This window comes from Cervus elaphus, chromosome 14 (assembly GCF_910594005.1).
Source record: "Cervus elaphus chromosome 14, mCerEla1.1, whole genome shotgun sequence".
NCBI lineage: Eukaryota > Metazoa > Chordata > Mammalia > Artiodactyla > Cervidae > Cervus > Cervus elaphus.
Window position 1 is genome coordinate 66,962,265 of NC_057828.1, and position 25,736 is coordinate 66,988,000.

At 41.8% G+C, this 25,736-nt stretch overlaps 1 protein-coding gene across 1 annotated transcript in view; it reads left to right on the top strand.

The window, feature by feature from the left end:
* Positions 1–25,736, top strand: part of C14H1orf21 (chromosome 14 C1orf21 homolog) — a 233,203-nt gene that overhangs the window by 197,276 nt on the left and 10,191 nt on the right. Inside the window, exons 4-5 of the mRNA XM_043923080.1 lie at positions 6,688–6,764; positions 14,399–14,459. Of these exons, the coding sequence (XP_043779015.1) occupies positions 6,688–6,764; positions 14,399–14,459 (138 nt within the window). The remainder of the gene's footprint in view (positions 1–6,687; positions 6,765–14,398; positions 14,460–25,736) is intronic.

Below are 25,736 nucleotides of genomic sequence, written 5' to 3' on the forward strand. Positions count from 1 at the left end.
AGGATGGACTGGTTGGATCTCTTTGCAGTCCATATTTCGGTTTGACGGTCTCCAAGTAGGCTTCCTAGGTGGCACAGTGGTAAAGAATCTGCCTGCCAGTGCAGGAGATGCAGGACACGTGGGTTCGATTCCTGGGTCAAAAAGGTCCCTTGGAGAAGGAAATGGCAACCCACTCCAGTATTCTCGCTGGAGAATTCCATGGACAGAGGAGCCTGGAGGGCTATAGCCCGTAGAGTCACAAAGAGTCAGACATAGCTGAGCATGCCTGCACACAATGTGAGAAGCTAAGAAGAGAATGATAAGTTTACCTAGACACTGACAAGTGTGTTTTGTTCGTAAAGAAGTAAAATTATTCAAAGCAAAGGAGAAGTTGTTTGATTTGCTGTTTAAATAAACCTGTCACTACCTGATGTTAGTTTGCAAGCATTTTTGAGCAATGGATGCTTTTTTGCAACATCAGTCAAAAGCCCCCAAATGTAGAGTTCAAAGGATTGTTGCTCTGGGAGGCCTTGCTATTGACCCCTGAGGCAACCCTGCAGAAACCCAAGGCCCAGTTTGACAACTGCTCTGTGGAAGGCCAAGAGGGGGGATTCTAAGCTCAGAAGTTTCTTTTCTCTGAAATACAAGTCCTCCAACTTTTTGAGCTAACAATCATCTAGGATTCTTGTTTAAAATGCAAATTCCTGGGTACAATCCCAGAGAGGCACACTCAGGAGGTAGTGCATAGGGCCTGGCAATCTGTACTTTAACAAGCATCCCAGATGATTCTGATACCAGAATCGATAGATCATAAAAACACAGCTCTACCAACTGCCTGCTGAAAGGAAAGAAAGAAAAGAAAGGGATTCCCTGGTGGCTCAGACAGTAAAGCGTCTGCCCGCAGTGCGGGAGACCCAGGTTCAATCCCTGGGTAGGGAAGATTCCCCTGGAGAAGGAAATGGCAACCCGCCCCAGTACTCTTGCCTAGAAAATTCCATGGATGGAGGAGCCCGGTGGGCTACGGTCCCTGGAGTCGCCAAGAGTCGGACACGACTGAGCGACTTGCCTGCTGAGGGCCCCTTTAATGGCTTCATCTTAATCCCACTTGGTCCCAGTTTATTTTAGGTACTTAGTTTATGAATGTCAAATGCCACTAAAATAGTTTTTTTCTTGCCACGGGAAGTAATATCTTAGTTACCTCTTCCGTCATCTCCCAGTTTAACTGTCCCTATTCCTGGAGCAGCCCCGAGGTGGCCTGGCTGTCGGATCTGCTCCACCTGAGACTCTCTGAGCCTCAGCCTTCCTCCAGCCGTTCTTGGTTTTGTTTGTTTCTTTTTTCAAAGGCAGATCCATTTAAACTTCTCCTCCAGCAAACAAACCCGAAGTAGAAGGTAAGTGCAAATATAAAATGGACTTTTTAAAAGCTGTATTTATTTATGTTTTGGCTGTCCTGGGTCTCCATTGCCGTCTGCGGGCTTTCTGTCTTTGTGGCAAGCAGGGGCTACTCTCTAGTTGCGGTGCGCAGGCTTCTCACTGCGGTCGTTGCTCTTCTTACGGAGAATGGGCTCTAGGCACACAGGCTTCAGTAGCTGCATTACACAGGCTCCGCTGCTCTGAAGCATATGAGATCCTCCCGGACCAGAAGTGGAACCGGTGTCTCCTGCATTGGCAGGCAGATTCTTCACTCCTAGACCACCAGGGAAGCCCTAAAACAGATTTTTGATGTAAATAACAGCGAACTTGTAAGCCCATAAATGTAGCAAGGTGTAGGTGTTCTGATAGATACAAAGAAACCAAGAACAAATCCAAATAAGTCACATTTGTAAAATAAATAAAGCCCACAATGAAACACCCACTTGAATGACTATAATCAAAGGCAATACCAAGTGTTGGTGGGGAGGTGGAGAAACTGGAACCATTATGTACTGTGGAAATGTAAAAACTGTGCAGTCATTTTGGAAAACAGTTTGCTGATATCTTAAATTGTCAAATATAAACTTACCATATAATCTAGCAGTTCCACTCCTTGAAATCTACCCAAGAGAAATGAAAATATATGTCCACACTTGTATATGAATGTTCATAGCAGCATTACTCATAATAGCCACAAACTGGAACCAATCCATATGTTCATTAATTTTGCATGCTTAAACAAAACACAGTATATCCATATGTTGGAGTATTACTTAGCAATTAAAGTAAATGATATACTGAAATATGCTAAAGTATAAATGAACCTCAAACATTACATTAAGTGATAATGCCACATGCAAAAGCCTATATATTATATGATTCCTTTTATATGAATCTAGACAAAGCAAATTTGTAGAGATAGAAAGCAGATCTGGGGTTGCTGAGAGCATAGATGTATGATGAAACTTTGGGGGCTGATAGAACTGTTCTAAAATGGAATTGTGGTGATAATTACACACCTCTATAAATTTACTAAATTATTTAAAGTGAAGATGTTAATCACTCAGTCATGTCCGACTCTTTGCAACCCCATGGGCTATAGCCAACCAAGCTTCTTTGTCCATGGAATTCTCCAGGCAAGAATACTGGAGTAGGTAGCCGTTCCATTCTCCAGGGAATCTTCCTGACACAGGGATTGAACCCAGGTCTCCTGCATTGCAGGCAGATTCTTTACCATCTCAGCCACCAGGGAGGCCCCCACTAAATCATTTAATCATACTTTTATAGTGGGGAAATTTTATTGAATATAGATTTTATCTCAATAAGGCAGGTAAATGTTTTTTTTCTTAAAGTATATACCACAATTAAATAATCGACAATTCTTTGCTATACAAAAGAAGTAAAAAGACCCTATAGTTCAAGTGTGGCCTGCAGGCCCCTGGAGGTTCCTGAGACATTCTCAGGGAGACTTCAAGGTCATTTTCCTAATAATAAAGAAGCTATTTGCCATTTTCCACTCTGTTGCCATTTGCACTGATGGGGCAAAAGCAGTGATGGGCAAAACTGCTTGTGCTTTAGCACAAATCCAGGCACATCTTATTAGGAATCATAGTAGTGCTATTATTATGGGTATAATTGCTTTATACTGTTGTGTTGGTTTCTGCTGTACAATGAAGTGAATTAGCTATATGCATACATATATCCCCTCTCTCTTGAACCTCCCTCTCGCCACCCTCCCTGCCTCCCCTTTAGGTCAGCACAGAGTACAGAGCTGGGCTCCCTGTGCTATACATAGAGCAGCTTCCCCTATCTGTTTTACATGGTGGAGTATATATGTCAGTCCTCATCTCCCCATTCATCCCACCCCCTTCCCCTCCTACATCCACATGTCCGTTCTCTGCATTTGCACTTCTGTCATGCCCTGCAAGTAGGTTCATCTGTACTATTTTTTTCAGATTCCACATGTATGTGTTAAAATGTGATATTTGTTTTTCTGTTGCTGACTGACTTCACTCTGTATGACAGACTCTCAGTTCAGTTCAGTTCAGTCGCTCAGTGGTGTCTGACTCTTTGTGACCCCATGAATTGCAGCACACCAGGCTTCCCTGTCCATCACAAACTCCCGGAGTTTACTCAAACACATGTCTATCGAGTCAGTGATGCCATCCAGCCATCTCATCCTCTGTCGTCCCCTAGGTCCATACATATCTCTACAAATGACCATATTTCATTTCTTTTAGAAATGACTCAGTAGAAATTAATTTCATTAACTATTATGCCTTAGATGCATATCTTTCTATTTTTTAATAAGTCTTTCTATTTTTTAATAAATAAGATGGTTATCTCAGGAAAAGCACTTCTGCAGTTGATTGAGCTGCAAGCTGGACTAGCAGTTGTTTTTTTGAGTCACCATCTCTACTGTAGAATACTGGATATTCAGACTTGGGTATCTGGCAAATGTTTTCTCAGAAACGAATGAAGAGAGCCTATTTCTCCAAAGAAAACAATTGTCAGTTATTGTTGCTGCTTATAAAATTCAAATGTTAAACCAGAACTAGAAGTTTGGAGAACTTGTGTCCACCACCATAAGCCTGACAGCTTTTGTCAAGAATTTTCTTGTGAGATTGATGCTGATTTTAACAAATGTGATTTTTTTTTCATGTTGTATAATGAAATGTATCAAAATTTGGAGAATATAGGTAAGGGGTCCCGGTACTAAAAAGATGGAGGACTACCAACCTAGTGACTAATAGCGTGAACCCCGGGCCCATTCTGCATAGATTCAAATCCCAGTGCTATTACTTGTTACTTAAAGAATCCCAGTAAGTGCTTCACCCCTCCATATCTCAGCTTCCTCATCTAAAAAATGGAGATAATAACAGTACACATCTCAGAGAGGTGTGTGGGCATACAAATGAATTAATATGTGTATACTTGTGAACATCAAAATGAGTTGATGCATGCAAACCAGTTAGGACCTGACTTACAGTAGATGCTCCATGATTTGTTATTGATTTCTTGGTGAGTGGTAACTTGTAAAAAAACAAATACATTATAAATACAAAATAGATATAAATCTGTATGTAATTATATATATATTTGTTAACTGGGAAATCTCCAGCTGCTTTGCCCCTCGCCCTTGCTTCTGCCTCACCTTTGGTCCTCTCACTTCCTGGGAAGGCATGTCTGTACCTGATATCCTAAAGTATCTTTCCCATCTATTAAGTCTCTGTTATATTTGATGGGGGATCCTTCTTTTTAGCAACTACACAATACATTTTTAAGGAAGATTTGGTGAGACAGTATAATTATGGAGGGTAGTCTAATAAACTGAATAGAAATATGTCATTCTTAGAAGTTTCTTTCCTGCCTTAGCAGTGTTTAAAATTATGATGCACCAAAAAAAAAAAATTATGATGCCTCATTTAAGTTCAAAGAGTTTGGGAAATTATATGAATAGAGAAAAAGTATAAGGTTCTGTCATATCAAGTAGATATTTTTTCCAGACATAAAGTTTAGGGAGAAAATGACTCATTTGGAGGGAACTTACATCTTCAGTCCTGCAGAGAGACTACAGTTGAGCTATTTTTATCTCTAACTGTTTAAAAAAGTTAATTATGTGCTGACATCATTCATTTGTTCTACCAATATTTGATGAATGCCTCCTATGAAATGCCAGTCTCCTAACCAGGCCCATAAAGAAGAGTTGTGGGTCCCGCCCTCCTGGAGGTAGTGCATTCAAGTTTCCTAATTGTTCTCCCACCTTCTCTGTAAAAAATAAGATAGTTCATTTGTTGTTCTCTGACTGTATCAGCAAAGGGAATAGTATATATTTTATACTCTTCAAATGTTCATGAAAACAGTTTCAAGTTTAATGTGAGGCAGAGAAGGTAAGCTAGACTGCAAAAGGATTGTAATGATTTTTTCTTCTCCTGGAGGAACCCAGACAGAATTACCCTGTATTTTGGAGGACTGACATTATACAATATGCTCGTGTTTGATGGAAAATAGCAAACAACCTAGCATGCAAGTCACTGTAGTTTCTCTGATTCTGCATGTCACATGTAGTTTTTCTTGCATGACTTCTGCTATCCTAGGGGAAGTATGAACTCTTGAAAGAGCTCATTTGAGGACCATCTGTTCTGCGTGTCCTCCCACATCACTCTGCCTCTGGTGAGAATGTTGGGTTGGCCCACAGAACTTTTTACTTCTTGCCCTAGCCCAGGTCTTTTAATTATTGCCACACCTCAGGTTGCTTGAGTGTGTGTAGTCACCTGTTAAATGGGTTTACCATTTCATTTTGGTGGGTGTATTTAGAGAGCAAATTTTAAAGCCTTAAAAAATTTTTACTGGACGATAACTGCTTTACAATGCTGTGTATAACACTGTGAATCAGCCTTATGTGTATGTATCTCTCCCCACCCTCCTGAGTCTCCCTCCCAGCCCCACCATCTCACTCATCTCAGTCCTCACAGAGCCCCCAGCCGAGCTTGCTGTGTATATAGCAGCTCCCCACTAGCTATCCGTTTTACTCATGGCAGTGTACACAACATTTGTTTTCCTCTTTCTAGCTTACTTCACTCTGTACAACAGGCTTGAGGTTCGTCCACATCGCTGCAGAGCAGTAGTATTATTGAGATAGTGTGCTTGCTGATAATATTTGCATTTTCAGATTTGAAAGTATTCCTTTCCTATGTGGCTGGTTGATGGGGAATAAGAGTTCAGATCAGGCTAAAAGTCAAAGTACTTCCAGAATACCGGCTAGATTGGGTTTTATTAATTTAATTGAATTCAATCTCAATATTCATCGTTCATGGAAAATATTCGCTATTTTTAGTCATGTCCCTGTCGCTGCAAGGGCCTTGTGCAAACTCAGTAACTTCAGTTGTCTTTCACAAACAAAATGCACAAAATTACTTATCCTGAGCAAGCAACCCATGACTGTGATTATACTACTGTTGCTTTTTTTCACACTAGGATCTTCTGATCTTTGATTCTCTTACTATTTTTAGCAACTCCACCTAAAAATCAAATGCTACTCACATGTAATTTTCTAAAAGGAGCCATTTTATAGCTGTTACAAAAGTTCATTCTTCTTTTCACAATAGTGTTCCCTGTTAAAATATCTGGCAGTTTCACCTGTTCTATGTGACATCTTTAAGGACTTTTGTCTGCATGAGGTAACCAGCCGTAAAGGTTCCCAAACAAATTTCGCATTTTGGTAATGAAAATTCATGCTCCTGTTTAATTGCTGATTCTTACCTTGTCTTTTCCATGTGTGTTTATGTGTTTCAGGAAAAAAGTGCCAGTTCAAATGTAAGACTTAAAACCAATAAAGAGATTCCAGGATTAGTTCATCAACCCAGAGCAAAGTAAGTTCCAGTTCCTGTTTGCCTATTTTGTTTGGAGAGATAAAAACGTTTTTAGTGTGAGCTCCATTTTGCCTACTGGATAACCAAGACTTAAGAAACAGCCTCAGTGATTGAGACACATGATTTAGTCTAATGGAACATAACAGAGACCCAAGGCAGACCCGTAGTATATGACCGAGCTGACACTTCCCATCAGGTAGGAGACAATGACGGGCAGTGTCTTCATGACCATGGGGTGGTGAAGAACTTTGAATAAGTCACAAAGGATACAAATTGTAAGAAAAATGATTAATTTTTATGACTACGGTAAAATTAAGAACTTCTACTTCTCAAAATATAGCATAGGAGAGTAAAAGGCCACAAAATGTTGGACTATATTTATAATACGTATAATTAGCAATAGTGGATTCTTTACCAGCTGAGCCACAAGGGAAGCCCAGGAGTACTGGAGTGGGTTGTCATGCCCTCCTCCAGGAGATCTTCCCAACTCAGGGACTGAACCCAGGTCTACCTGCATTGCAGGCCAGTTCTTTACTGACTGAACCATCAGGGAAGCCCAAGAATACTGGAGTGGGTAGCCTATCCCTTCTCCAGCAGATCTTCCCCACCCAGGAATCAAACCAGGGTCTCCTGCATTGCAAGCGGATTCTTTACCAACTGAGCTATCAGGGAAGCCCAGTTAGATTTCCAGGATATGTAAATTAACTAATCAATAAGTAAAAGATAGAACTTACAGAAAAATAGGCTAAAGACATAAACAACCACTTGACTGAAGAGGGAAATGAATAGTTGATGTGTCAGGAAAAACTACCACGAGATTGGCAAAAATATAGTAGTCTGTTGATAGACAAAGTTCACCAGGATGTGGGACAACCAGCGCGCTTAACTCCTGGAGGTGGGAATATAAACTGGTACAATTACTTTGGAAAACACTTCACCTTATCTAGTAAAATTGTACCTGGGCATACCTGGCTGCCTAGCGCCTCCACCCTCAGGTGTATACCCTAAAGAAACTCTGATGAAGGTGTGCCAGTAGGCATATTTTGAAATATCCATAGCAGCACTGTTTATATGAACTCTTGAAGTTTTAAAGTTCTTGAAAAGATGGGACTTCCTGGTGTCCCAGTGGTTAAGACTCTGCATGTCCACTGCAGCAGACACAGGTTTGATCCCTGGTGGAGGAATTAAGATCACATGCCATGCAGCACAGCACCCCCCCAAAAAAAAAACCTTAGAGATAAAACCCAAATGTCCATCAAACATATAATGAATAACAAAATTGTGGTATAGTCTTATGATGGAAATACTACATATCAGTGAAAATAAATGACCTTTAGCTACATAGATCAAGATAGAGGGATCTCATGAAATGTCAGACTGTGCCAGTAAAGTAAGTAGTAGTACCTGCCTATGTACAGTTTCATGCATATAAAAATTCAAAAACAGGCAGAACTAAGAAATATTTGTATATACATATATTATACATCTATATATACACATATTGCTCAGTCAGTAAAGAAAGAGTGGCTCAGTTGGTAAAGAATCATCTGCCTGCAATGCGGGAGACCTGGGTTCAATCCCTGAGCTGGAATACCCCCTGGAGGAGGGCATGGCAACCCACTCCAGTATTCTTGCCTGGAGAATCCCCATGGACAGAGGAGCCTGGCGGGCTGCAGTCCATGGGGTCACAAAGAGTGATTAAGCACATATGATAAAACAATAAAAACAAGCAAGGAAATGAAAAGGCATTAAATTCAGGATAGTGCTCCTTTCTCCTGGATAGAAGACAGTGGAACCAGAGGTTCTATCTCTTAATCCAAGTTGTGGTTACATGCATCTTCCTTTAATTATTATTATTTAAAAATGTACAAATAGCATTATGTTTCCTTTTCCGTGTGTTAAGTATTTCACAATTAAAATGTTAGAGAATAATGAGTAGTTTTCTATATTATTCTGAAGCTGAGTCTATCACTGGTGATAAAATGCACTTTGTGTGACTTGGAAGCTGCCTGTCCTTTCTTCAAAAAGGCTATTATCCCAAAGGCTGCAAATCTCTTTTGTGCTGTTCTGCCTAACTATGAACAAATTCCCTAAGGGTGCTGATCACACGAGTGAATCTGATACAGTCACTCCCACCCCCAAAAAATTTAATGAGGACATATATGTAAATAAACATCATAAGTGGAAAAAGTTCTCTGATTCTTCCTGGAAAGGTGAGACAAAAGTAACATCATCCCTTTAACCTGGGTGTCTGTAGAGCTGCTGCAGCGATGGCCACTATGAGGTGGTGGTTAGGACTCAGGGGGCAGTCCGTCAGCTCAGGGATTTCATTTCTTACTTCCAATGAAAACTGGACATTTTAAAATTCATTTATCATTTACAATGTCAGCCATTTTTTTCCCCAATAATGGGAGAGCCAATTTTTTCACCCTCAGGTAAGTGTTATGCTATAATCGCAACCTCCCTAATCAACTTCGCTAGTAACCACTTTTATCTACACTAATTTTATCTGCCTCTGGGGACAATAGGTATCTGCAGACACTATCGAATCATCTTTTCATCAAGCTGTTATATGTGTGCTATTTTTAAATGCTTCTCTGATCTCTGAGTTCTAAAGAAAATACTCTATTAAGGAGAACTAAGGAGAGTTTCTTTTTTCCTTTAGAGTAAATACTTATTTACTTAATTTTCACACACTGAAGTAGCATGCTTTGCAGTCTGGTGTATGCTAAAGCTTTCAGAGAAGTTGATTAAATTGGCTCATGTGTTTACACTAAAATTATGAAGAGAATCCCCTGTTTTTCACACAGCATAATGCCTCTGTGTGTGTGTGTGTGTGTGTGTGTGTGTGTGTATTTTAAACTGAGTCAGATCGTTGGGTTTCCAGAAGAAATCTTTCTGGAGGTCTGAGAGAAGGATTTACTTTCCCTACATGCTGACACATAGGATTCAGGAAATTATCATTTATTATGCAGTTGTATGGGCTTCCCTGGTGGCTCAGAGAGTAAAGAATCCGCCTGCAATGTTGGGGACCTGGGTTCGATCCCTGGGTTGGGAAGATTCCCTGGAGGAAGATATAGCAACCCACTCCAGTATTCTTGCCTAGAGAATCCTTATGGACAGAGGATCCTGGTGGGCTACAGTCCATGGGGTCACAAAGAGTTGGACACTACTAAGTGCTGAAGCACAGCACATGCAGTTGTATAAAAGGAGTTTGTTTCCCCCTTGAGTGGAGGGACAATCCCATACCTGCTAACAGCAGATTTACTAAGAATGAAGGTGAATAGTGCTCACACCTTCGTTTGATGCGCCACATAGAGTGTATCCTTATTGCCTTTGTAATCTCAGTCCAGTGAACTAATGTCTTGGAGCTTTAGTTTTCTCCAAGAAAAATAGAGGTGAAAAATCCTATCTTATAGGACTGGGGTTTAAGTGAAATAATGTATGCCTGGTGCTTATCATGATATCTGACACTTGGTAAGAATGCCTTAGCAATTAGAAACAACCCCAAAAATGCCCTTTGACAGGAAATTGGGTAAATGAACTGCACTGTATTCACACAGTGGAGTATGAGCGGTCAAAACGAATGCACTGCAGCAATACACCATGCCGGATGCCCCTGGCAGCATAGCTAGTTCTAGCAGCTAGAGCAAAGAGTAAGTCCTGAAACATCACATGGAGCATGATACACACTATAAAGTTAACAACAACCAAAATAGGGACTTCTCTGGGGGTCCCATGGTTAAGAATCTGCCTTCCAATGCAAGGGACACAGGTTCGATCCCTAGTCGGGGAACTGAGATCCTGCACGCTGCAACTACTGAGTGCACATGCTCTAGAACCTGTGCATCACAGCCCACATGCTGCACCTGAGGCCTGACACAGCCAAATAGATAAATAAATGTTTTTTAAAAAATCTAAAATAAATTATCTGCTTTTTAAGCACATGGAGAGATGGAGTATAGGAAAGCGGGGACATGAGGGTTGAGGTGGAGAAACGCATGCATGGGTGGGGAGTGAGTAACCTCTAGGTTGTTAAGATCCTAGCTTTGTTTTCTTTGTTTTGGTTTCATGGGTACTTATTATACTATTTTTTAAAAATAATCAACTGAAGAAATGCAAGCCATGAACTACTAGCAACGGTGTGTCCTGCTGTGAGGGCTGGGATTGCCCCACTTCCCTGAGGTTTGGTGCTTGCTTTACATGTAGACAGTCTGACGTCCTTCACCTCTGATCTCAAGCACGTGATAGGACCCCTGAGCCTGTGTGTCCTTCGCAGGGATGGCAGACACATTTGCAGAGTCGCTTTTACCAGAGAACTCTTCCGTTGTCCATGCAATGTGCATATGTCTGAGTACTAACCAGACATCCCCATTTCCATGCTTTGATGTTTACAATAATGGAGTTAATGGAAGTTAGTAACATCACAGAACATTAGTGCCAAAAGGACCTCAGAGACCTGTTCGCTGTTTTAAAATGAGGAATCTGAGGCCTGCGCCTCACCCATGCTAACAAATGGTGCTGTCTCTGTGAGGATCGCAAATCACATGAATTTAAATAGAGACCACTCGATTAACTAGTTAAATAGTCATTAGCCTGCTGTTGTATCCAAGGCGATAAATACTAAAAACTCTAACCCAAAAATTTCCACAGGGGACACAGAACCCTAAAAGCGCCATCTTTATGAAGCATCTTGGCGTTTCCCAGGGAAACTAATGGCGCTGATTATAAAGAACCCACCTACCAATCCAGGAGACATAAGAGATGCAGGTTCCATCCCTGGGTCGGGAAGATCCCCTGGAGGAGGAAATGGCAACCCACTCCAGTATTCTTGCCTGGAGAATCCAATGGACAGAGGAGACTGGTGGGCTACAGTCCGTAGGGTCACAAAGAGTCAGACACAACTAAAGTGACTTAGCAGGCAGGCAGGCATTTATATTAAGATACATAAATGTATTGGTCGCTCAGTCATGTCCGACTCTGTGTGACCCCTGTGACCCTCTGTGTGACTCTGGGTTGTAGCCCACCAGGCTCCTCTGTCCATGAGATTGTCCAGGCAAGAAGACTGGAGTGAATAGCCTTTCCCTTCTCCAGGGGATCTTCCCGACCCAAGGATCAAACCTGGGTCTAAGATTTATATATAAATATCTTCATGCCTTTCCTGTCTGGGACCCAGAGCTGGTCAAGAAAGTCATCTGCTGAGAGCTTGGCTAAGAATAGGAAGGATGCCCCCAAAAGTGTCTGAGCAGCCACAGTGGGTACCAGAATATTCATGTTTCCCACTAACAAGAATTCCCCCAGGCTCTCCTTTGGTGCCTGTTTATGCTAACTTTAGACACAACTCGAACAAGTTTGCCTGCACTGCTTCTAAGCACGGAGTCAAAGCAGAAACTGAGAAGAAAATGGAAAGAGGACCGATACCTTCTCTGACAAGGAGAGATGAAAGGAAGAGCTCAAAAGCAGGCAGAGAACAAAAGCCTGGAGTCTAAGGTCATTTTGCTTAAAGAGAGCCAGCTCGAGCCATCTTAGGGGCTTCAGGGCTATCCCAGTATTACAGAAGAGCGTTGTGATTTAAGGTTGAGGAGAGTGGCTGCCGGTCGTCAAGTGAAAGCTAAGTAATGTTTGAGATAGATGGCTATTCAAGAGTATACAGTTTAGAAGACTTGCATCCAGAGTGGCTCAAATGAATAACGTTTTGGCACTTAAAGAAGGAAATCTGGGGAAACTCAACTTTGCAAAATGGCTTTTCTGTCCAGCCAGAGAAAGAGAGAAGACTGTTTAATCGCTCTCATCATCCAAGATTCTGCCCTGCCTGTGTAAAATGCAGTCAAAGAGGACCTGTTTCTGAAACAGGACGTCTGCCTTATTTGAATGATCATATTCGTTGTTATTCAGTAGTGTCCGACTCCCTGCAACTCCATGGGCTGCAGCACGCCATACTTCTCTGTCTTTCACCATCTCCCGGAGCTTGCTCAAACTCATGTCCATTGAATCGGTGATGCCATCCAACCATCTCATCCTCGATCATCCCCTTCTCTTCCTGCCTTCAATTCTTCCCAGCATCAGAGTCTTTTCTAGTGAGTCAGCTTTGCACATCAGGTGGCCAAAGTATTGGAGCTTCAGCTTCAGCATCAGCCCTTCCAATGAATATTGAGGACTGATTTCCTTTAGGATGGACTGGTTGGATCTCCTTGCAGTTCCGAGGAACTCTCAAGTATCTTCTCTAACACCACAGTTCAAAAGCATCAATTCGCCATTCAGCCTACTTTATGGTCCAACTCTCACATCCATACATGACTACTGGAAAGGATGGCAAAAATTAGATTATATACATGAAAGTACTTTAGAACTGTGAAAGTTGATGCTGGTATCAGATATCTTCATTCTTTTTCTTTTATATCAGATCTAGATCTGACACACAGGGGAAACCTCCTTTAAGCCTTATTATCTGTCATGGGAGGCCTGAAGGGTTTCCAGTCACTCGTGCCCCTCTACGTGGCCGCTGCAGGGGATGTCAAGTAGGTTGCCTGCCACACCTAGACGGGAGGGGAAGAGGCTCTTCCAGAGCCTCTCCTCCCCACGCCCCCAGCCGCTAAACCAGTAGGCATTAATGGCAAGTGAAAGAAATACTGGACCATGTGTCTCTTACCCCAGCATCCTGACTGCCTTGGAACACCCACAACTCTCTGCCAGGTAGAAACTGCTGTCATTAAGACCTCATTGCCCCCAAGACCCTTCCCCTCCCATCTGTGATCTCTGCTCTCCTTACCTTCTTGGTTTTGTCCCCACCAACCTCGCCCATCTCACTGAGGATGCTGTTACATAGCAAAGAACAGGGAATCAGGGCGAGGGCTGCTCAGACATGCCTCCTCACTTACTCCCCATTACAGCGGAATTTCAGTTCCAAAGAGGCACATTTGCTGTCACCAGTATCAAAGACGTTTAGGGACAAGGTTGAGTTCTTGGCTCGTCTGCAGCCAGCACACAGCCATACGGTCGGCTGAATAGCGTGCTCACGCCTCCGGTAGAATACACATTTTAATATCATAATTAGGATGTTTTTTAACAAATCTTTTTTAAAAAATATTTATTTATTTTATTTTTTGGTGCACTGGGTCTTAGTTGTGGCACGTGGGCTCTTCATTGCGGAGCACAGACTTAGTTGCCCCATGGCATATGGGATCTTTGTTCCCCGACCAGGGATTGAACCTGCGTCTATGGCATTGGAAGGCGGATTCTTAACCACTGGACTGCCAGTGAAGTCCCAGGATATATTTTCTTGTTATACTTACACACAGCGTTGAAATACGCCATGTGCTGCTTACCTGTGCTTTTTGTTTTAATTATAGATGTGTATCTGAAGAAAAAAATGGGCACATACCTCCCAGTAACACCAACATAAATAATATGTACATTGAAAGGAAATCGTGTTTCTTAAGTTGTAGAAACTGATAGGCTATTATGAAACACACTTGTAGGATTACTCTCATGACATTCAGCCTTAGTATGAGCACTTCAGTGGAAAAGTCTGCAAGAAATAAAGGACAGCCTCAAAGTTTAGACCCTCAGCATTTTTCACCTGAGGGAACTGGGAAACATTGAAAATATGCACTTAACTATTCTTTGTTTTTCAGCATGCACATCTCTGAAAGCCAACAAGAATTCTTCAGAATGCTGGATGAAAAAATTGAAAAGGTAAGAAGTAAAGTAACTGCATATTTCAAGGGGAATGTTGCCTCATGCGTTAAGAGTAACAATATTCTGGTATCTGTGGTACAAAGCTGTTCTTGCAAGGGGGTGGTTAGAATTAACAGCAGTTACCCCACACACACAATTCAGAAGGTGGCTGTGAGGTTTAACGTATGACTGAGCTTCCCAGGATCCTGGGCTGATCTTTCACTGAAGCCTGGAAACTCAGAGTGAGACTGGTGAGAGCCTTTGCCTAAAAAGTGTTGCTATCATTGTGTGTTGTCCACACCTGATCCCCTGCTCCGCTCGCAGGCTGCAGTCAAGGAGGTCCTTAGTACCTGCTTACTTAGTACCTGCCCAGGTACTTACTTAGTACCCGCCCAGCACTTCTCTGACTTCTTTACAAACATCACAAACATGTGGCAGTCAATACCTGCTTAAGGGAGCTGGCCATGAGACAGGTAACATGTGCATTTTACAAAGAAAGTGAGGCTTAGAATGCCTGAGTATAACTTAGCCAGGTTTGCAAAGCTAATAGCTGTAGAGTTAAAATTCCAGCCCATGTCTATCTGACTCCAAAGCAGAACCTCCAAGTCACTTCTCCATACAGGTGTGGATTTTATAATGACGAGAAGATTCAAAATTGATCCATGTGGAAATTTAACCCATATTTACGCTCTCAGAATGCCACATGCAAATCAATTGAATGAAGAGTAGAATATGGTAATCATTAGAGATTTGCATGCTCATAGAATTTCAATTTATTACAGCAGGGAGTGAATTTTAAATGCTAAAGCTATACATCTGAGAGCTGTAATTTGAAGCCTTATTCTAAAGAAGAGTTAAATTCTAAATTCAGAACATATCGCAACTATGGTCAAGACATCACAGACCAAGTTTACCCTTGAAATGTTTTCCATTTTAATTTTTATTTCTCTTTTATGGTTTGTGGTCCTTGAGTATTTCTTCGTGTATTCCTAGGTTATGTATGTATCAATCAGTGGAAGATAGTGAAGAAGGTCTTAAATTCATCTGTATTTCAGTAGCAGACTCCACTCTGAGGTAGACCCCTGCCCCAAAAGAATCATTACAAAATTTTCTAATGCACCTTTAAAAGACCAGCATATATTACCAATGTAAAAAATAGAAATGGGTAATGAATTAAAATAATAATTTAATCTATAGTGTTCATCGGCTGTGCTCACATACTCATTTGAATATATATTTTTCTTTTTTACTTTCAGTGAAATTTTTTAGCTTATGCATGACTTTTTAGATTGAAAACATCATCTAAGAATAATTAGCAATTTTCACATATTGATTCAAAAGCTGACTAACTTGCCAATAACATTTTTTTTTCAGTAAAGAGAAACCTAAATAGAAATATTTTGTTCCCACTCTAATAGTGAAGATTTTTTTTCTCTGTTTGGATTATTTCTCCTGCACTAACATTTTGGCAATAAAAATATATGCTTATTAGTTAGAAATAATCTGCAAAAATTGAAACCTGAATTGTGAGTTATCTTTTTTTAAGCAACATTTACAAACCCTGACAAGGTGTTTAAAATGATATAATCTCTTTCCAGTGTTTCCATAATTGAAATTCTACCTCTTGTTACTCAAAACTGAAATTCATTGTTCTCATCTGGAATTCAGTTTCCTGTCTTACTTTGCATCTAAAGTGTAGACAATGTGTGTAGTGCAACAAAAGCAAAGTTTATAACTTGATCATTTGTTTGGTGGAACTTTCCTTGGACAAAGGAGCATTTGTAGATTCAATATAAACAGTGTTCCCACTATATATTGAACACATTCATAGACAAAAAAGGAGCAGTTATATAATCTGTGATAATTGCCCAGTTACAGGTCTCTAAGGGAATTTTCTATCAACTCTGAGCCAAACTTTCCTGTTTCTCCTCCCTTACCTAAAGTTCATCCTTCTGAATTTTGTGAATATGCTATCCTTTGTATCATCTAAACATTAAGCCTCCCTCAAATTAAAATATTTCATCATAATGTATATGTTTGGCTTAATATAATCTTCACAATGGTTTATATAACCAAAATTGGAAGTTGGATTCTTGTGAACTATTTTCCTGACTTTTTACCATTACTGAATATTTCTTTGCTCAAACTAGCATGTGGACAACCATAAATGCAATCAAAACTATTCTTTAGGTTTTGTGTTGTTGTTCAGTCGCTAAATTGTATTCAGTTCTTTGCGACCCCATGAACTTCTGCTTCCCTGTCCTTCACTATCTCCCAGCATTTGCTCAGACTCATGTCCATTGAGTCGGTGATGCCATCCAACCATCTCATCCTCTGTCACTCCCTTCTCCTTTTGCCTTGAATCTTTCCCAGCATCAGGCTCTTTTTCAATAAATCAGCTCCTCTCATCAGATGGCCAAAGTATTGGAGCTTCAGCTAGCTGTAGCCACAGTCCTTCTAATAAATATCCAGGGTTGATTTCCTTTAGGATTGACTGGTTTGATCTCCTTGCAGTCCAAGGGACACTAAAGAGTCTTCTCCATTGAATCAGTTCTAATGAGATGGATTAAACTGGAGCCTATTATACAGAGTGAAGTAAGCCAGAAAGATAAAGACCAATACAGTATACTAACACATATATATGGAATTTAGAAAGATAGTAACGATAACCCTATATGCAAGACAGAAAAAGAGACACAGATGTACAGAACAGACTTTTGGACTCTGTGGGAGAAGGCGAGGATGGGATGTTTCATGAGAACAGCATCGAAACATGTATATTATCTAGGGTGAAACAGATCACCAGCCCAGGTTGGATGCATGAGACAAGTGCTCGGGCCTGGTGCACTGGGAAGACCCAGAGGGATCGGGTAGAGAGGGAGGTGGGAGGGGGAATCGGGATGGGGAATACATGTAAATCCATGGCTGATTCATGTCAGTGTATGACAAAAACCACTACAATATTGTAAAGTAATTAGCCTCCAACTAATAAAAATAAATGGAAAAAAAAGAGTCTTCTCCAGCACCACAGTTTAAAAGTATCAACTCTTCCACACTCAGTCTTCTTTATAGTACAACTCTCACATCCATACATGACTAGTGGAAAAACCATAGCTTTGACTAGATGGACCTTTATCAGCAAAGTAATGTCTCTGCTTTTTAATACATTATCTAGGTTTGTCATGGCTTTTCTTCCAAGGAGCAAGCGTCTTTTAATTTGAAGTCTGCAGTCTCCATCCATGGTGATTTTGGAGCCCAAGAAAATACAACTTGTCATTGCTTCCACTTTTTCCAAATTTATTTGCCCAGAAGTGGTGGGACCAAATGCCATGATCTTAGTTTTCTGAATGTTGAGTTTCTAGCTGGCTTTTTCACTCGCCTCTTTCACCCTCATCAAGGTGTTCTTCAGTTCCTCTTCACTTTCTGTGATTAGAGTGGTGTCATCTGCATATCTGAGGTTGTTGATATTTCTCCCAGCAATCTTGATTCCAGCTTGTGATTCATCCAGCCTAGCATTTCACATGATGTATTCTGCATAGAAGTTAAATAAGCAGGGTGACAATATACCAACTTGACATACTCCTTTCCCAGTTTTGAACCAGTCAGTTGTTCCATGTCCAGCTCTAACTGTTGCTTCTTGATGTACATACAGGTTTCTCAGGAGACAGGTAAGGTGGTTTAGTATTCCCATCACTTTAAGAATTTTCCACAGTTTGTTGTGATCTACATAGTCAAAGACTTTAGCGTAGTCAATGAAGCAGAAGTAAATGTATTTCTGGAATTCCCTTGCTTTCTCTATGATCCAATAAATGTTGGCAATTTGATCTTTGGTTCCTCTGCCTTTTCTAAATCCAGCTTGTGCTCTGGGAGTTCTCAGTTCACATACTATTGAAGCCTAGCTTGAAGGATTTTGAGCATAACCTTACTAGCATGAGAAATGAGTGCAATTGTCCAATAGTCTAAACATTCTTTGGCATTGCCCTTCTTTGAGATTGGAATGAAAACTGACCTTTTCCAGTCCTGTGGTCCCTGCTGAGTTTTCCAAATTTGCTGACATATTGAGTGTAGCACTTTAACCACATCATCTTTTAGGATTTTAAATAGTTCACCTGGAATTCCATCATTTGCACTAGCACTACATTTGTTTGTTTTACAGGGTTGACTTAAAAAATTAAACTCAGAGCTTCATGCTGAAAATTGGAGTCTTTCTGAAAGGGCTTGACTTTTGAGATTTAATTTTTCTCTGGATTCCTTTTTTCTTCCTTAAATTGTTAAGAAGCAAAGCCAAGTGAATCTGTAGTGATTTAAACCTGCCCTTCCTTGATTCATCCTTTGTATTTAGTGAATGTCTCCAGGGCATGATACCTTTCAGCTGTCCTCTCCATACCAAAAGAAATCTCTGGTCTGTCTCCTCAAGGTATATGCAAAAGTACCATTGATACAAGGAAACAAAGATGACTGGATTATTTAATATTTATTGTGAAATTTAGTATGGACGACTCTACTTCCCAAGTGGCATAGTGGTAAAGAATCCACCCGCCAATGCAGGAGACGCAAGAGACACGGATCAGGCAGATCCCCTGGAGGAGGAAATGGCAACCCACGCCAGGATTCTTGCCTGGAAAATCCCATGGACGAGGACCCTGGCGGGCTACATGGGGTCGCACACACACATGCTACTTCAGAAATAATCATGGTGTCGAGCTGCAGTTTACTTTTGCCCACAACTGGGCAAGCAGTGTTGTAAGGAGTTATCGGTGGCAAAGAAAAGCAAGTAGCAAAAATGAATTAATTATTTAGCATTTATGAGTACCAGGCATTATGCGATGACTCAGGATAGAAAAACAGGAAATGGGGGATACAAAATAAGTAGGAAACCGTCCCTTGCCTTGAGGAGCTCAGTTCTAAAAGCAGACTTCTTTGAAAAGGTAATTATTTTAACCATGGAGGAGTCCTTCATCCAGCACCCCTACCTCCATTATCACCATGAGTCAGGTGTTCCTTTATTGAATACAGATGTTTCAAGTGCTGAAACTTGAGGTCTATGAACCAGGCAGTTGGGACATCTGGCCACTTGACACCATGTCACTGTGCTGGCATGAGGAAAGCGAAGACAGTGAGCTGCATCTGAAGGTGACCGTGGGAGAGAGTTTTATCAGGAGAGCAGTGAGGGTTCAAAAGAGCATTATAACCTCTGACCTACATTTCCTCTTCCTTTCAGAAAGTAAAAATCCTGTGAAACGATGAGAGCACCTCATTTATCTTTACCTCATTATTTTTTACTCAAGTACCTACCTGTTATTCTATGACAGTCTGTAGTTGTGCCTGACAATTCACAGGCTCTTGAATCTTATGTAAAGTGATGACATTTGCCTAGTTTTGCATCTTAAAGAAAATGACAGTTCACTGCAGAGGAAGATAATGATTTTAAACTTGTCTTTCAGTATAATCAGAAGAGAAAGAAGAGATCTAGATTATTAAAACGTGGCCCTGTGGAGGAGTTTTTGAATATGATACCAAAGACAGATTACATCAGATTTTAATATACGCTTTCTACAATACATTTAAATTTACTTGTAAGAAGAAGAAAAAGTAAATACATTTTTAAAGTATCTGCCTTAAGAGTATCTTTTCCAGGCAAACACAGGGATTTATATTTTGCTTTAGGAAGATTTAAGAACAGCCAATGACTGGGAAGTCTTTTGCCTTCTCAAAGAGAACCCTGAATATTAAATAAAGAATGTCTCGGCACAGAGCTATTTGCATCTCGTTAGTTTTCCTCATGCAAGGCATCTTAAGCTTTGCATCATGGGCATCTTTTTGGAATTTTGTTAAAGTTATAAAAACACTCGCTATAAAAAGGCACATGCTATCATATAGACAACATTCTGAAGTAAAACTTTAGAGTTTATAACTCTGCAGAGCCCGTCCTTGATCCCCAGGCAAAGAACCTGTGCATTTCACTGGTATGCTTTGCTCAGATCCAGGGCCCGATGACACCCACGAGCACACATGAGTCTCACCAGCGTCTCGTCTTATTCATGTGTATCTCTGACTTAAAATTAGGAGACCAAGCACAGATTAATTCCAACACAACCCTGTCTGCTTGCTTTCTCATCTCCCTTCTCCTCTTTGAAAATAGCTCATAGTACTTCACCACCCCCGCCCATGGCTGAGCCATCAGCATGCCGCTGTACTTCACATATTCTGTGCAGTTTTAGGAGTCTGCCTCTGTTGACCGGAATTATTCAATGTGACATTTTGAGGAAATGTCTGAGAAAGAGCAGCGTGTGGATTTTAAATCAGCGGATTTTTAAAGATGCTTATCTGTAGACCTCTACATCTATTGCAAAATCATTTACACTCAGAAAACGTTTGGGTTCCTGAAATGGCCTGAGTTCCTTGGCCCCAGAACTAGTTGGTGAGAAAGATCATGATAAGTCTGCATTTCTAAATTTATTTCAAGGGCTCCTTTTCTTAATATTATGTCAGAAGTCCGTTATGAATCAGTATGTCGCATATCAAAAGGTGTTTGCTTTCCATCTGGTGAAGAGACTGACTTGTGTGTAATTATGAACTGTGATTTGGGGTTCTCTGTATAAACTCTTCCTGTAGGAGAGAGTTTAACCTCAGAGCTGCTATAGAATCGAAGATAATGTTTGGCACCTGCAGGTGATGATAGGTTTTACTTTCAGGTGGTGCATTTAAAGGTGTCCTCAGTGCCCACCAGTGATGAGAAACATGGGACTGCTTTATCAAATCCTGAACAATGTCACCCGGCCTGCCCATGTGTACAGATGAAGTCATAGCTTGTCCCTCCCACCCAGCTTGCCAATCTTGGTAACAACTCGGACCTGCAGCACTGACGAGGCGATGCTCTTGGCGGCCTGAGTATTTTGGAAGTGGGCTGGGCTGCCAATCTCATTGCATTATTCCTTGCTCCACAGGAAGCACCACAGGGACCTGCTTTTGCTAATAACCAAACCTTTCCCGTGTCTCCTTCCCCTTCATCCCCCGCCTCGCCTACTCTCTCCCCTGTATGCATCTTGCCTCATTCATCGGCCAAATTAAAGCTGTAATCACAACGGTAAGGACGTGACTCAGCCCTGTTTGTCTCTCCCTACTGCATGGCTTTATGCAGGTGACTTCTTAATTGAATTCACGTTGAAATGTACTGCGTACGTGCATGCAAGCTGTCACTTCAGTTATGTCCAACTCTTTGCAACCCCATGGACTGTAGCCCATCAGACTCCTCTGTCCGTGGGATTCTCCAGACAAGAGTGCAGGAGTGGGTTGCCATTTCCTTCTCCAGGGGATCTTCCCCACCCAGGGATCGAACCTGCATCTCTTACATCTCCTGCATTGGCAAGCGGGTTCTTTACCACTAGCGCCACCTGCTCAGTCGCGATGGTAACATCATGCAGGAACCACTGGTGATGTGTATGCACACCGTGGGCTTTGAGGATCCCCGCGTCCCCCAGCATCCCAGGTAGCTACTAGTCATGGGGGATGCAGCCAAGGAAAATAAAGCGGGCGGCAAGCTTAGAGGAAATACAGCACAACCAGCCTCCGCTCACTTTCTTTTTCTCTGGAGGGCTTGATTTTCAGAGAATTCTCGAGGTTCTATGAGCCTGGCACCTGAGGGAGTAGCAAAGGAGCGAAGAGTGGAGGTTCGAAAACAAGGGAGTACAAGAATGCAGACAGAGCCATGCCGTTTTTATGAATGCGGGGAGGCTGACAGTGCTCTGAACTCAGCGGCAACACGGGGCACAGCTGGTGAACGGTGCCATTTTGCTGGGCGTGCAAGGGAAGGCAGCCCGAGAAGCCACTCAGCAGGGAGACAGTGACTCAGGCTCAAGTGGCTTTCTTGCCGTGTTCCCTTTTGGCTTCTCCTTCCCATCCTCTTCCTCGGCTGTCCGTTTCCCTTCCTCCCCATGGCTTTTCCACTCTTCGCCTTTAGCAGCCGAGGACATGGCTTTAGCCTTGCAGAGAACACTCAGGGACACAGGGAGGAGAGTGCCAACCTCTGTAACTGCTCATGTTTTATTTAAGAATCTCAAAAAGGACTCGAAGCATTACATAGACGGCACCCTAAGGATGAACACTGGATCTCGTTCGTGTTTGTTTCCCTCGAACCTAGCAGAAGGCCTGGGTTAGAACGTGTTCTCCCCAGCCGCGGGCCCAGGACACCCGCTCCTCACCACGCTCCGGGCCTTCTCTCCCTCACATCTGGCTCGTTCACTGCCCGGTGCCTTCTGCGGGTGGGGACCGCCCATCCGTAGCTGCAGCCCTCTTCCTGGCCAAATGCATGTGCTTCCTATTCTGAAAGCAATTCTGCCTCCTATGCCTTTCCTCACCTTTATCGGGAGGAAGGAAAGGAACCAGCTTGTCCCACTCTCCTGTCTCTGGTTGGCTAGCCCATGGAGCAGGAAGACGGGCAAACCCCACATTGTCCACTCTCTCCATCTGTGACTGGGTGGGCCAGTCACCATCCGTTAGGCCTTGGTGGGGAACAGGAGGTAGGCGACGGGATGAGGAGAGGTTGCTGGGTCCTCTAATCCATCAAGAACTCTGATTCTCATTGACCAGCTGCTCTCAGTTAAAAACTATAAGGAAAGGAGGTGTGTGCGTAGCTCCCCAAACCTCTAGCCATGTTCAAAACAAATTCTAGGCTATGAGCAATTTTTTCAGAACAAAGAGCTCTAAAGTTTGTCTGGAAGGCACATCTTTTTCAAGAGGCATATAGGGGCCCAATGGCTAAGGCTCTGCTCCCAATGCAGGGAGGCTCTATCCCTGGTCAGGATCTAGATTCCACGTGCCATACTACAACTAAAGATTCTGCATGCCTCAACAGAGATAGAAGACCCCATGTGCTGCAGCTAAGACCCAGTACAGTCAAATAAATAAATAAATAAAACAAAAATTTTTAAGGCATATGGGTTGAAATCCCAGACTTACTAAAGCCATTGTCCTGAAGGAAGTGAGTCTTAAAGGAGACCTATGAGGCTTCGTGTCCTACAGGAAGTGAATCCCAGGGGGAACCCATGAGGCTCCAGTCCACCAAGTACATTCTCCTGGAGAGGGGCAAGGGGGTGGTATTGAAATCTTAACTTTTTTTAATACCTGAGAATAGACTAATTGAAGACATCTCTTTGAATTAAATCCATCAAGTGACCTGGAAATCTTATGCAAAAATACCACAAACTTTTATAGTGTTTTATTTTATCATTGTGAGGAATCAGGTATAACAGAGGAAATTTTTATAATATTAAGTGAAAAAAAATTTTAATTGTATCTATCATAGGACTGAAACTATATAAAAATGGCACACATATGGTCAGAGATTAAAGTGAAACTTGAAAGCATTCTGATTTATTAGGAAGATGAGGTTCCAAGAAATTTTTTTAATTTCAATTTCAATTTTGATTGATGGTTTTCTTACTTATAAAATAAGAACAATTTTATAAAATGGCCTTTTGGAGAAGTCTGGCCCCATCTGGAGAGAAATCATTCTTAAGATGAAAATCATATCTGCTGTTTGAGCTCTTAGGAAGAGGGCCTCTGAACCCACTGATGATAATTGTATTTTCTGTGACAAGAGTGGGCAGAAAACAGCCCATGAGCCAAATCTAGCCTGCCAGACAAGCATGGTTTTTATGTGTTTAAATGGTTGAGGGAAACAAAATGCAGAATAATATTTTCTGATATGTGAAACATTATGTGAAATTTCAACTTCAGTGTCTAACAAATAAAGTTTTATTGGGACACAACCATGCTCTTTCTTTTACTTTTATCTTCTTTTACATTTATGGCTGCCTTCATGCTTATAGCTGCAGTAGAGTTACATCAGAGACCCTTTGGAATGCAAAGCCTAGAGTATTTACTGTTTGGCCCTTCACAGAGAAAGTCTCCAAACCCTGGTTTAAGACATGGCCCAGAGACATGGCATCCCAAGTTCTGTATCCTTGCTTTTCTGTCCTTAGTCCTGCTCACCTCCTCATGAGGAAAGGAACATCATTGAAGTCACCTGAGTGCCGACATCCAACAAAACTTGAGAAATAGGTCCCTTACAGCTTCTAAAATCTTCTTTTTGCCAGTAGAATGAAGATCCGGGTTTAAGAAACACTTCATGCGTGCTTGCTCAATCGCTCCAAAGAGTCATGTCCAACTCTTTGTGACCCCGTGGACTGTAACCCACCAGGTTCCTCTGATCTTAGGATTTCCCAGACAGGAATACTGGAGTGGGTTGCCATTTCAGGGGATCTTCCTGACCCAGGGATCAAACCCGAGTCTCTGAGTCTTCTGCATTGGCAGGTGGTTTCTTTACCACTGAGCCTCCTGGGAAGCCCAATAAATACTTCATGGGGGTTTTAAAGCTGTTAGGTTAATACATTCTCTCTTGGAAATGAAAAGGTCAGTCTACTAAGATTCTTGTCACTGTGCTTGTTATTATGGTAATCATTCCTATATATGGTCAAAGAAACAGTCAGAGGCTGTCATACTCCTCCCATTCATTACTAACGAGATCTTTTTCCAACTGAAATAACAACAATGCATGAGTCTAATTAGAATAAAGCTCATTAGAAACAGGCATGGCCATTAATGCCTCGATTGATTTTTCTAATGAAATAAGCCGGGGGAGGAGACCTCAACAGCGCAGCTAATTATGTCTGCTTTTCTCCAGCATTACCTCAAAACTTGTTATAAATTGCTGTTAGGCTGTAAACGAAAATGCTGCTGAAACACTCCCTGGTTGAAGAGGCTCTGACACTTGCAGCCCCAAGGAAGAGATGGGGGTGAGGCATTTACTCCTGGCCCACAGCCCTATAGGAGGAGGAGGGAACAGCAGCCCCTGGAGGTGTCCTTCATTTCACTTTTTCGCCGTTTTCCCGTCTCCTCTGCATCATCTTTGTTCTGGATTCTGGCTGGTAGTTCACAGATGCTCAAGCTGTGGAATGCAGCTTTCATGGCCCTGTATTCTTGGTTCAAGGACGGAGCTTAAATGTCAAGATTCCCACAGAAACTTAGAATCAAAGTTGCTGCTAGGTGGTGATACATGGGAAAATGTTGGTGGGAAAAGGTGTTTGATGGACAGAGAATCAGGATGACCCATTAAATTCTGCACCAGAATACAGCTGGGGCAATTGTGTTTCGTTAATCAAGACGTTCTTTAGTGCCCAGAAAGCCAGACCATCCCCCCGTGCAGGGTAGAAGGCTTCTTAAGAAGGATGACTGAGTCAAGAAACAGAAACTCAGTAAGCCCACGATTAGGAAGAGAGAGGAGGAAGATGAATC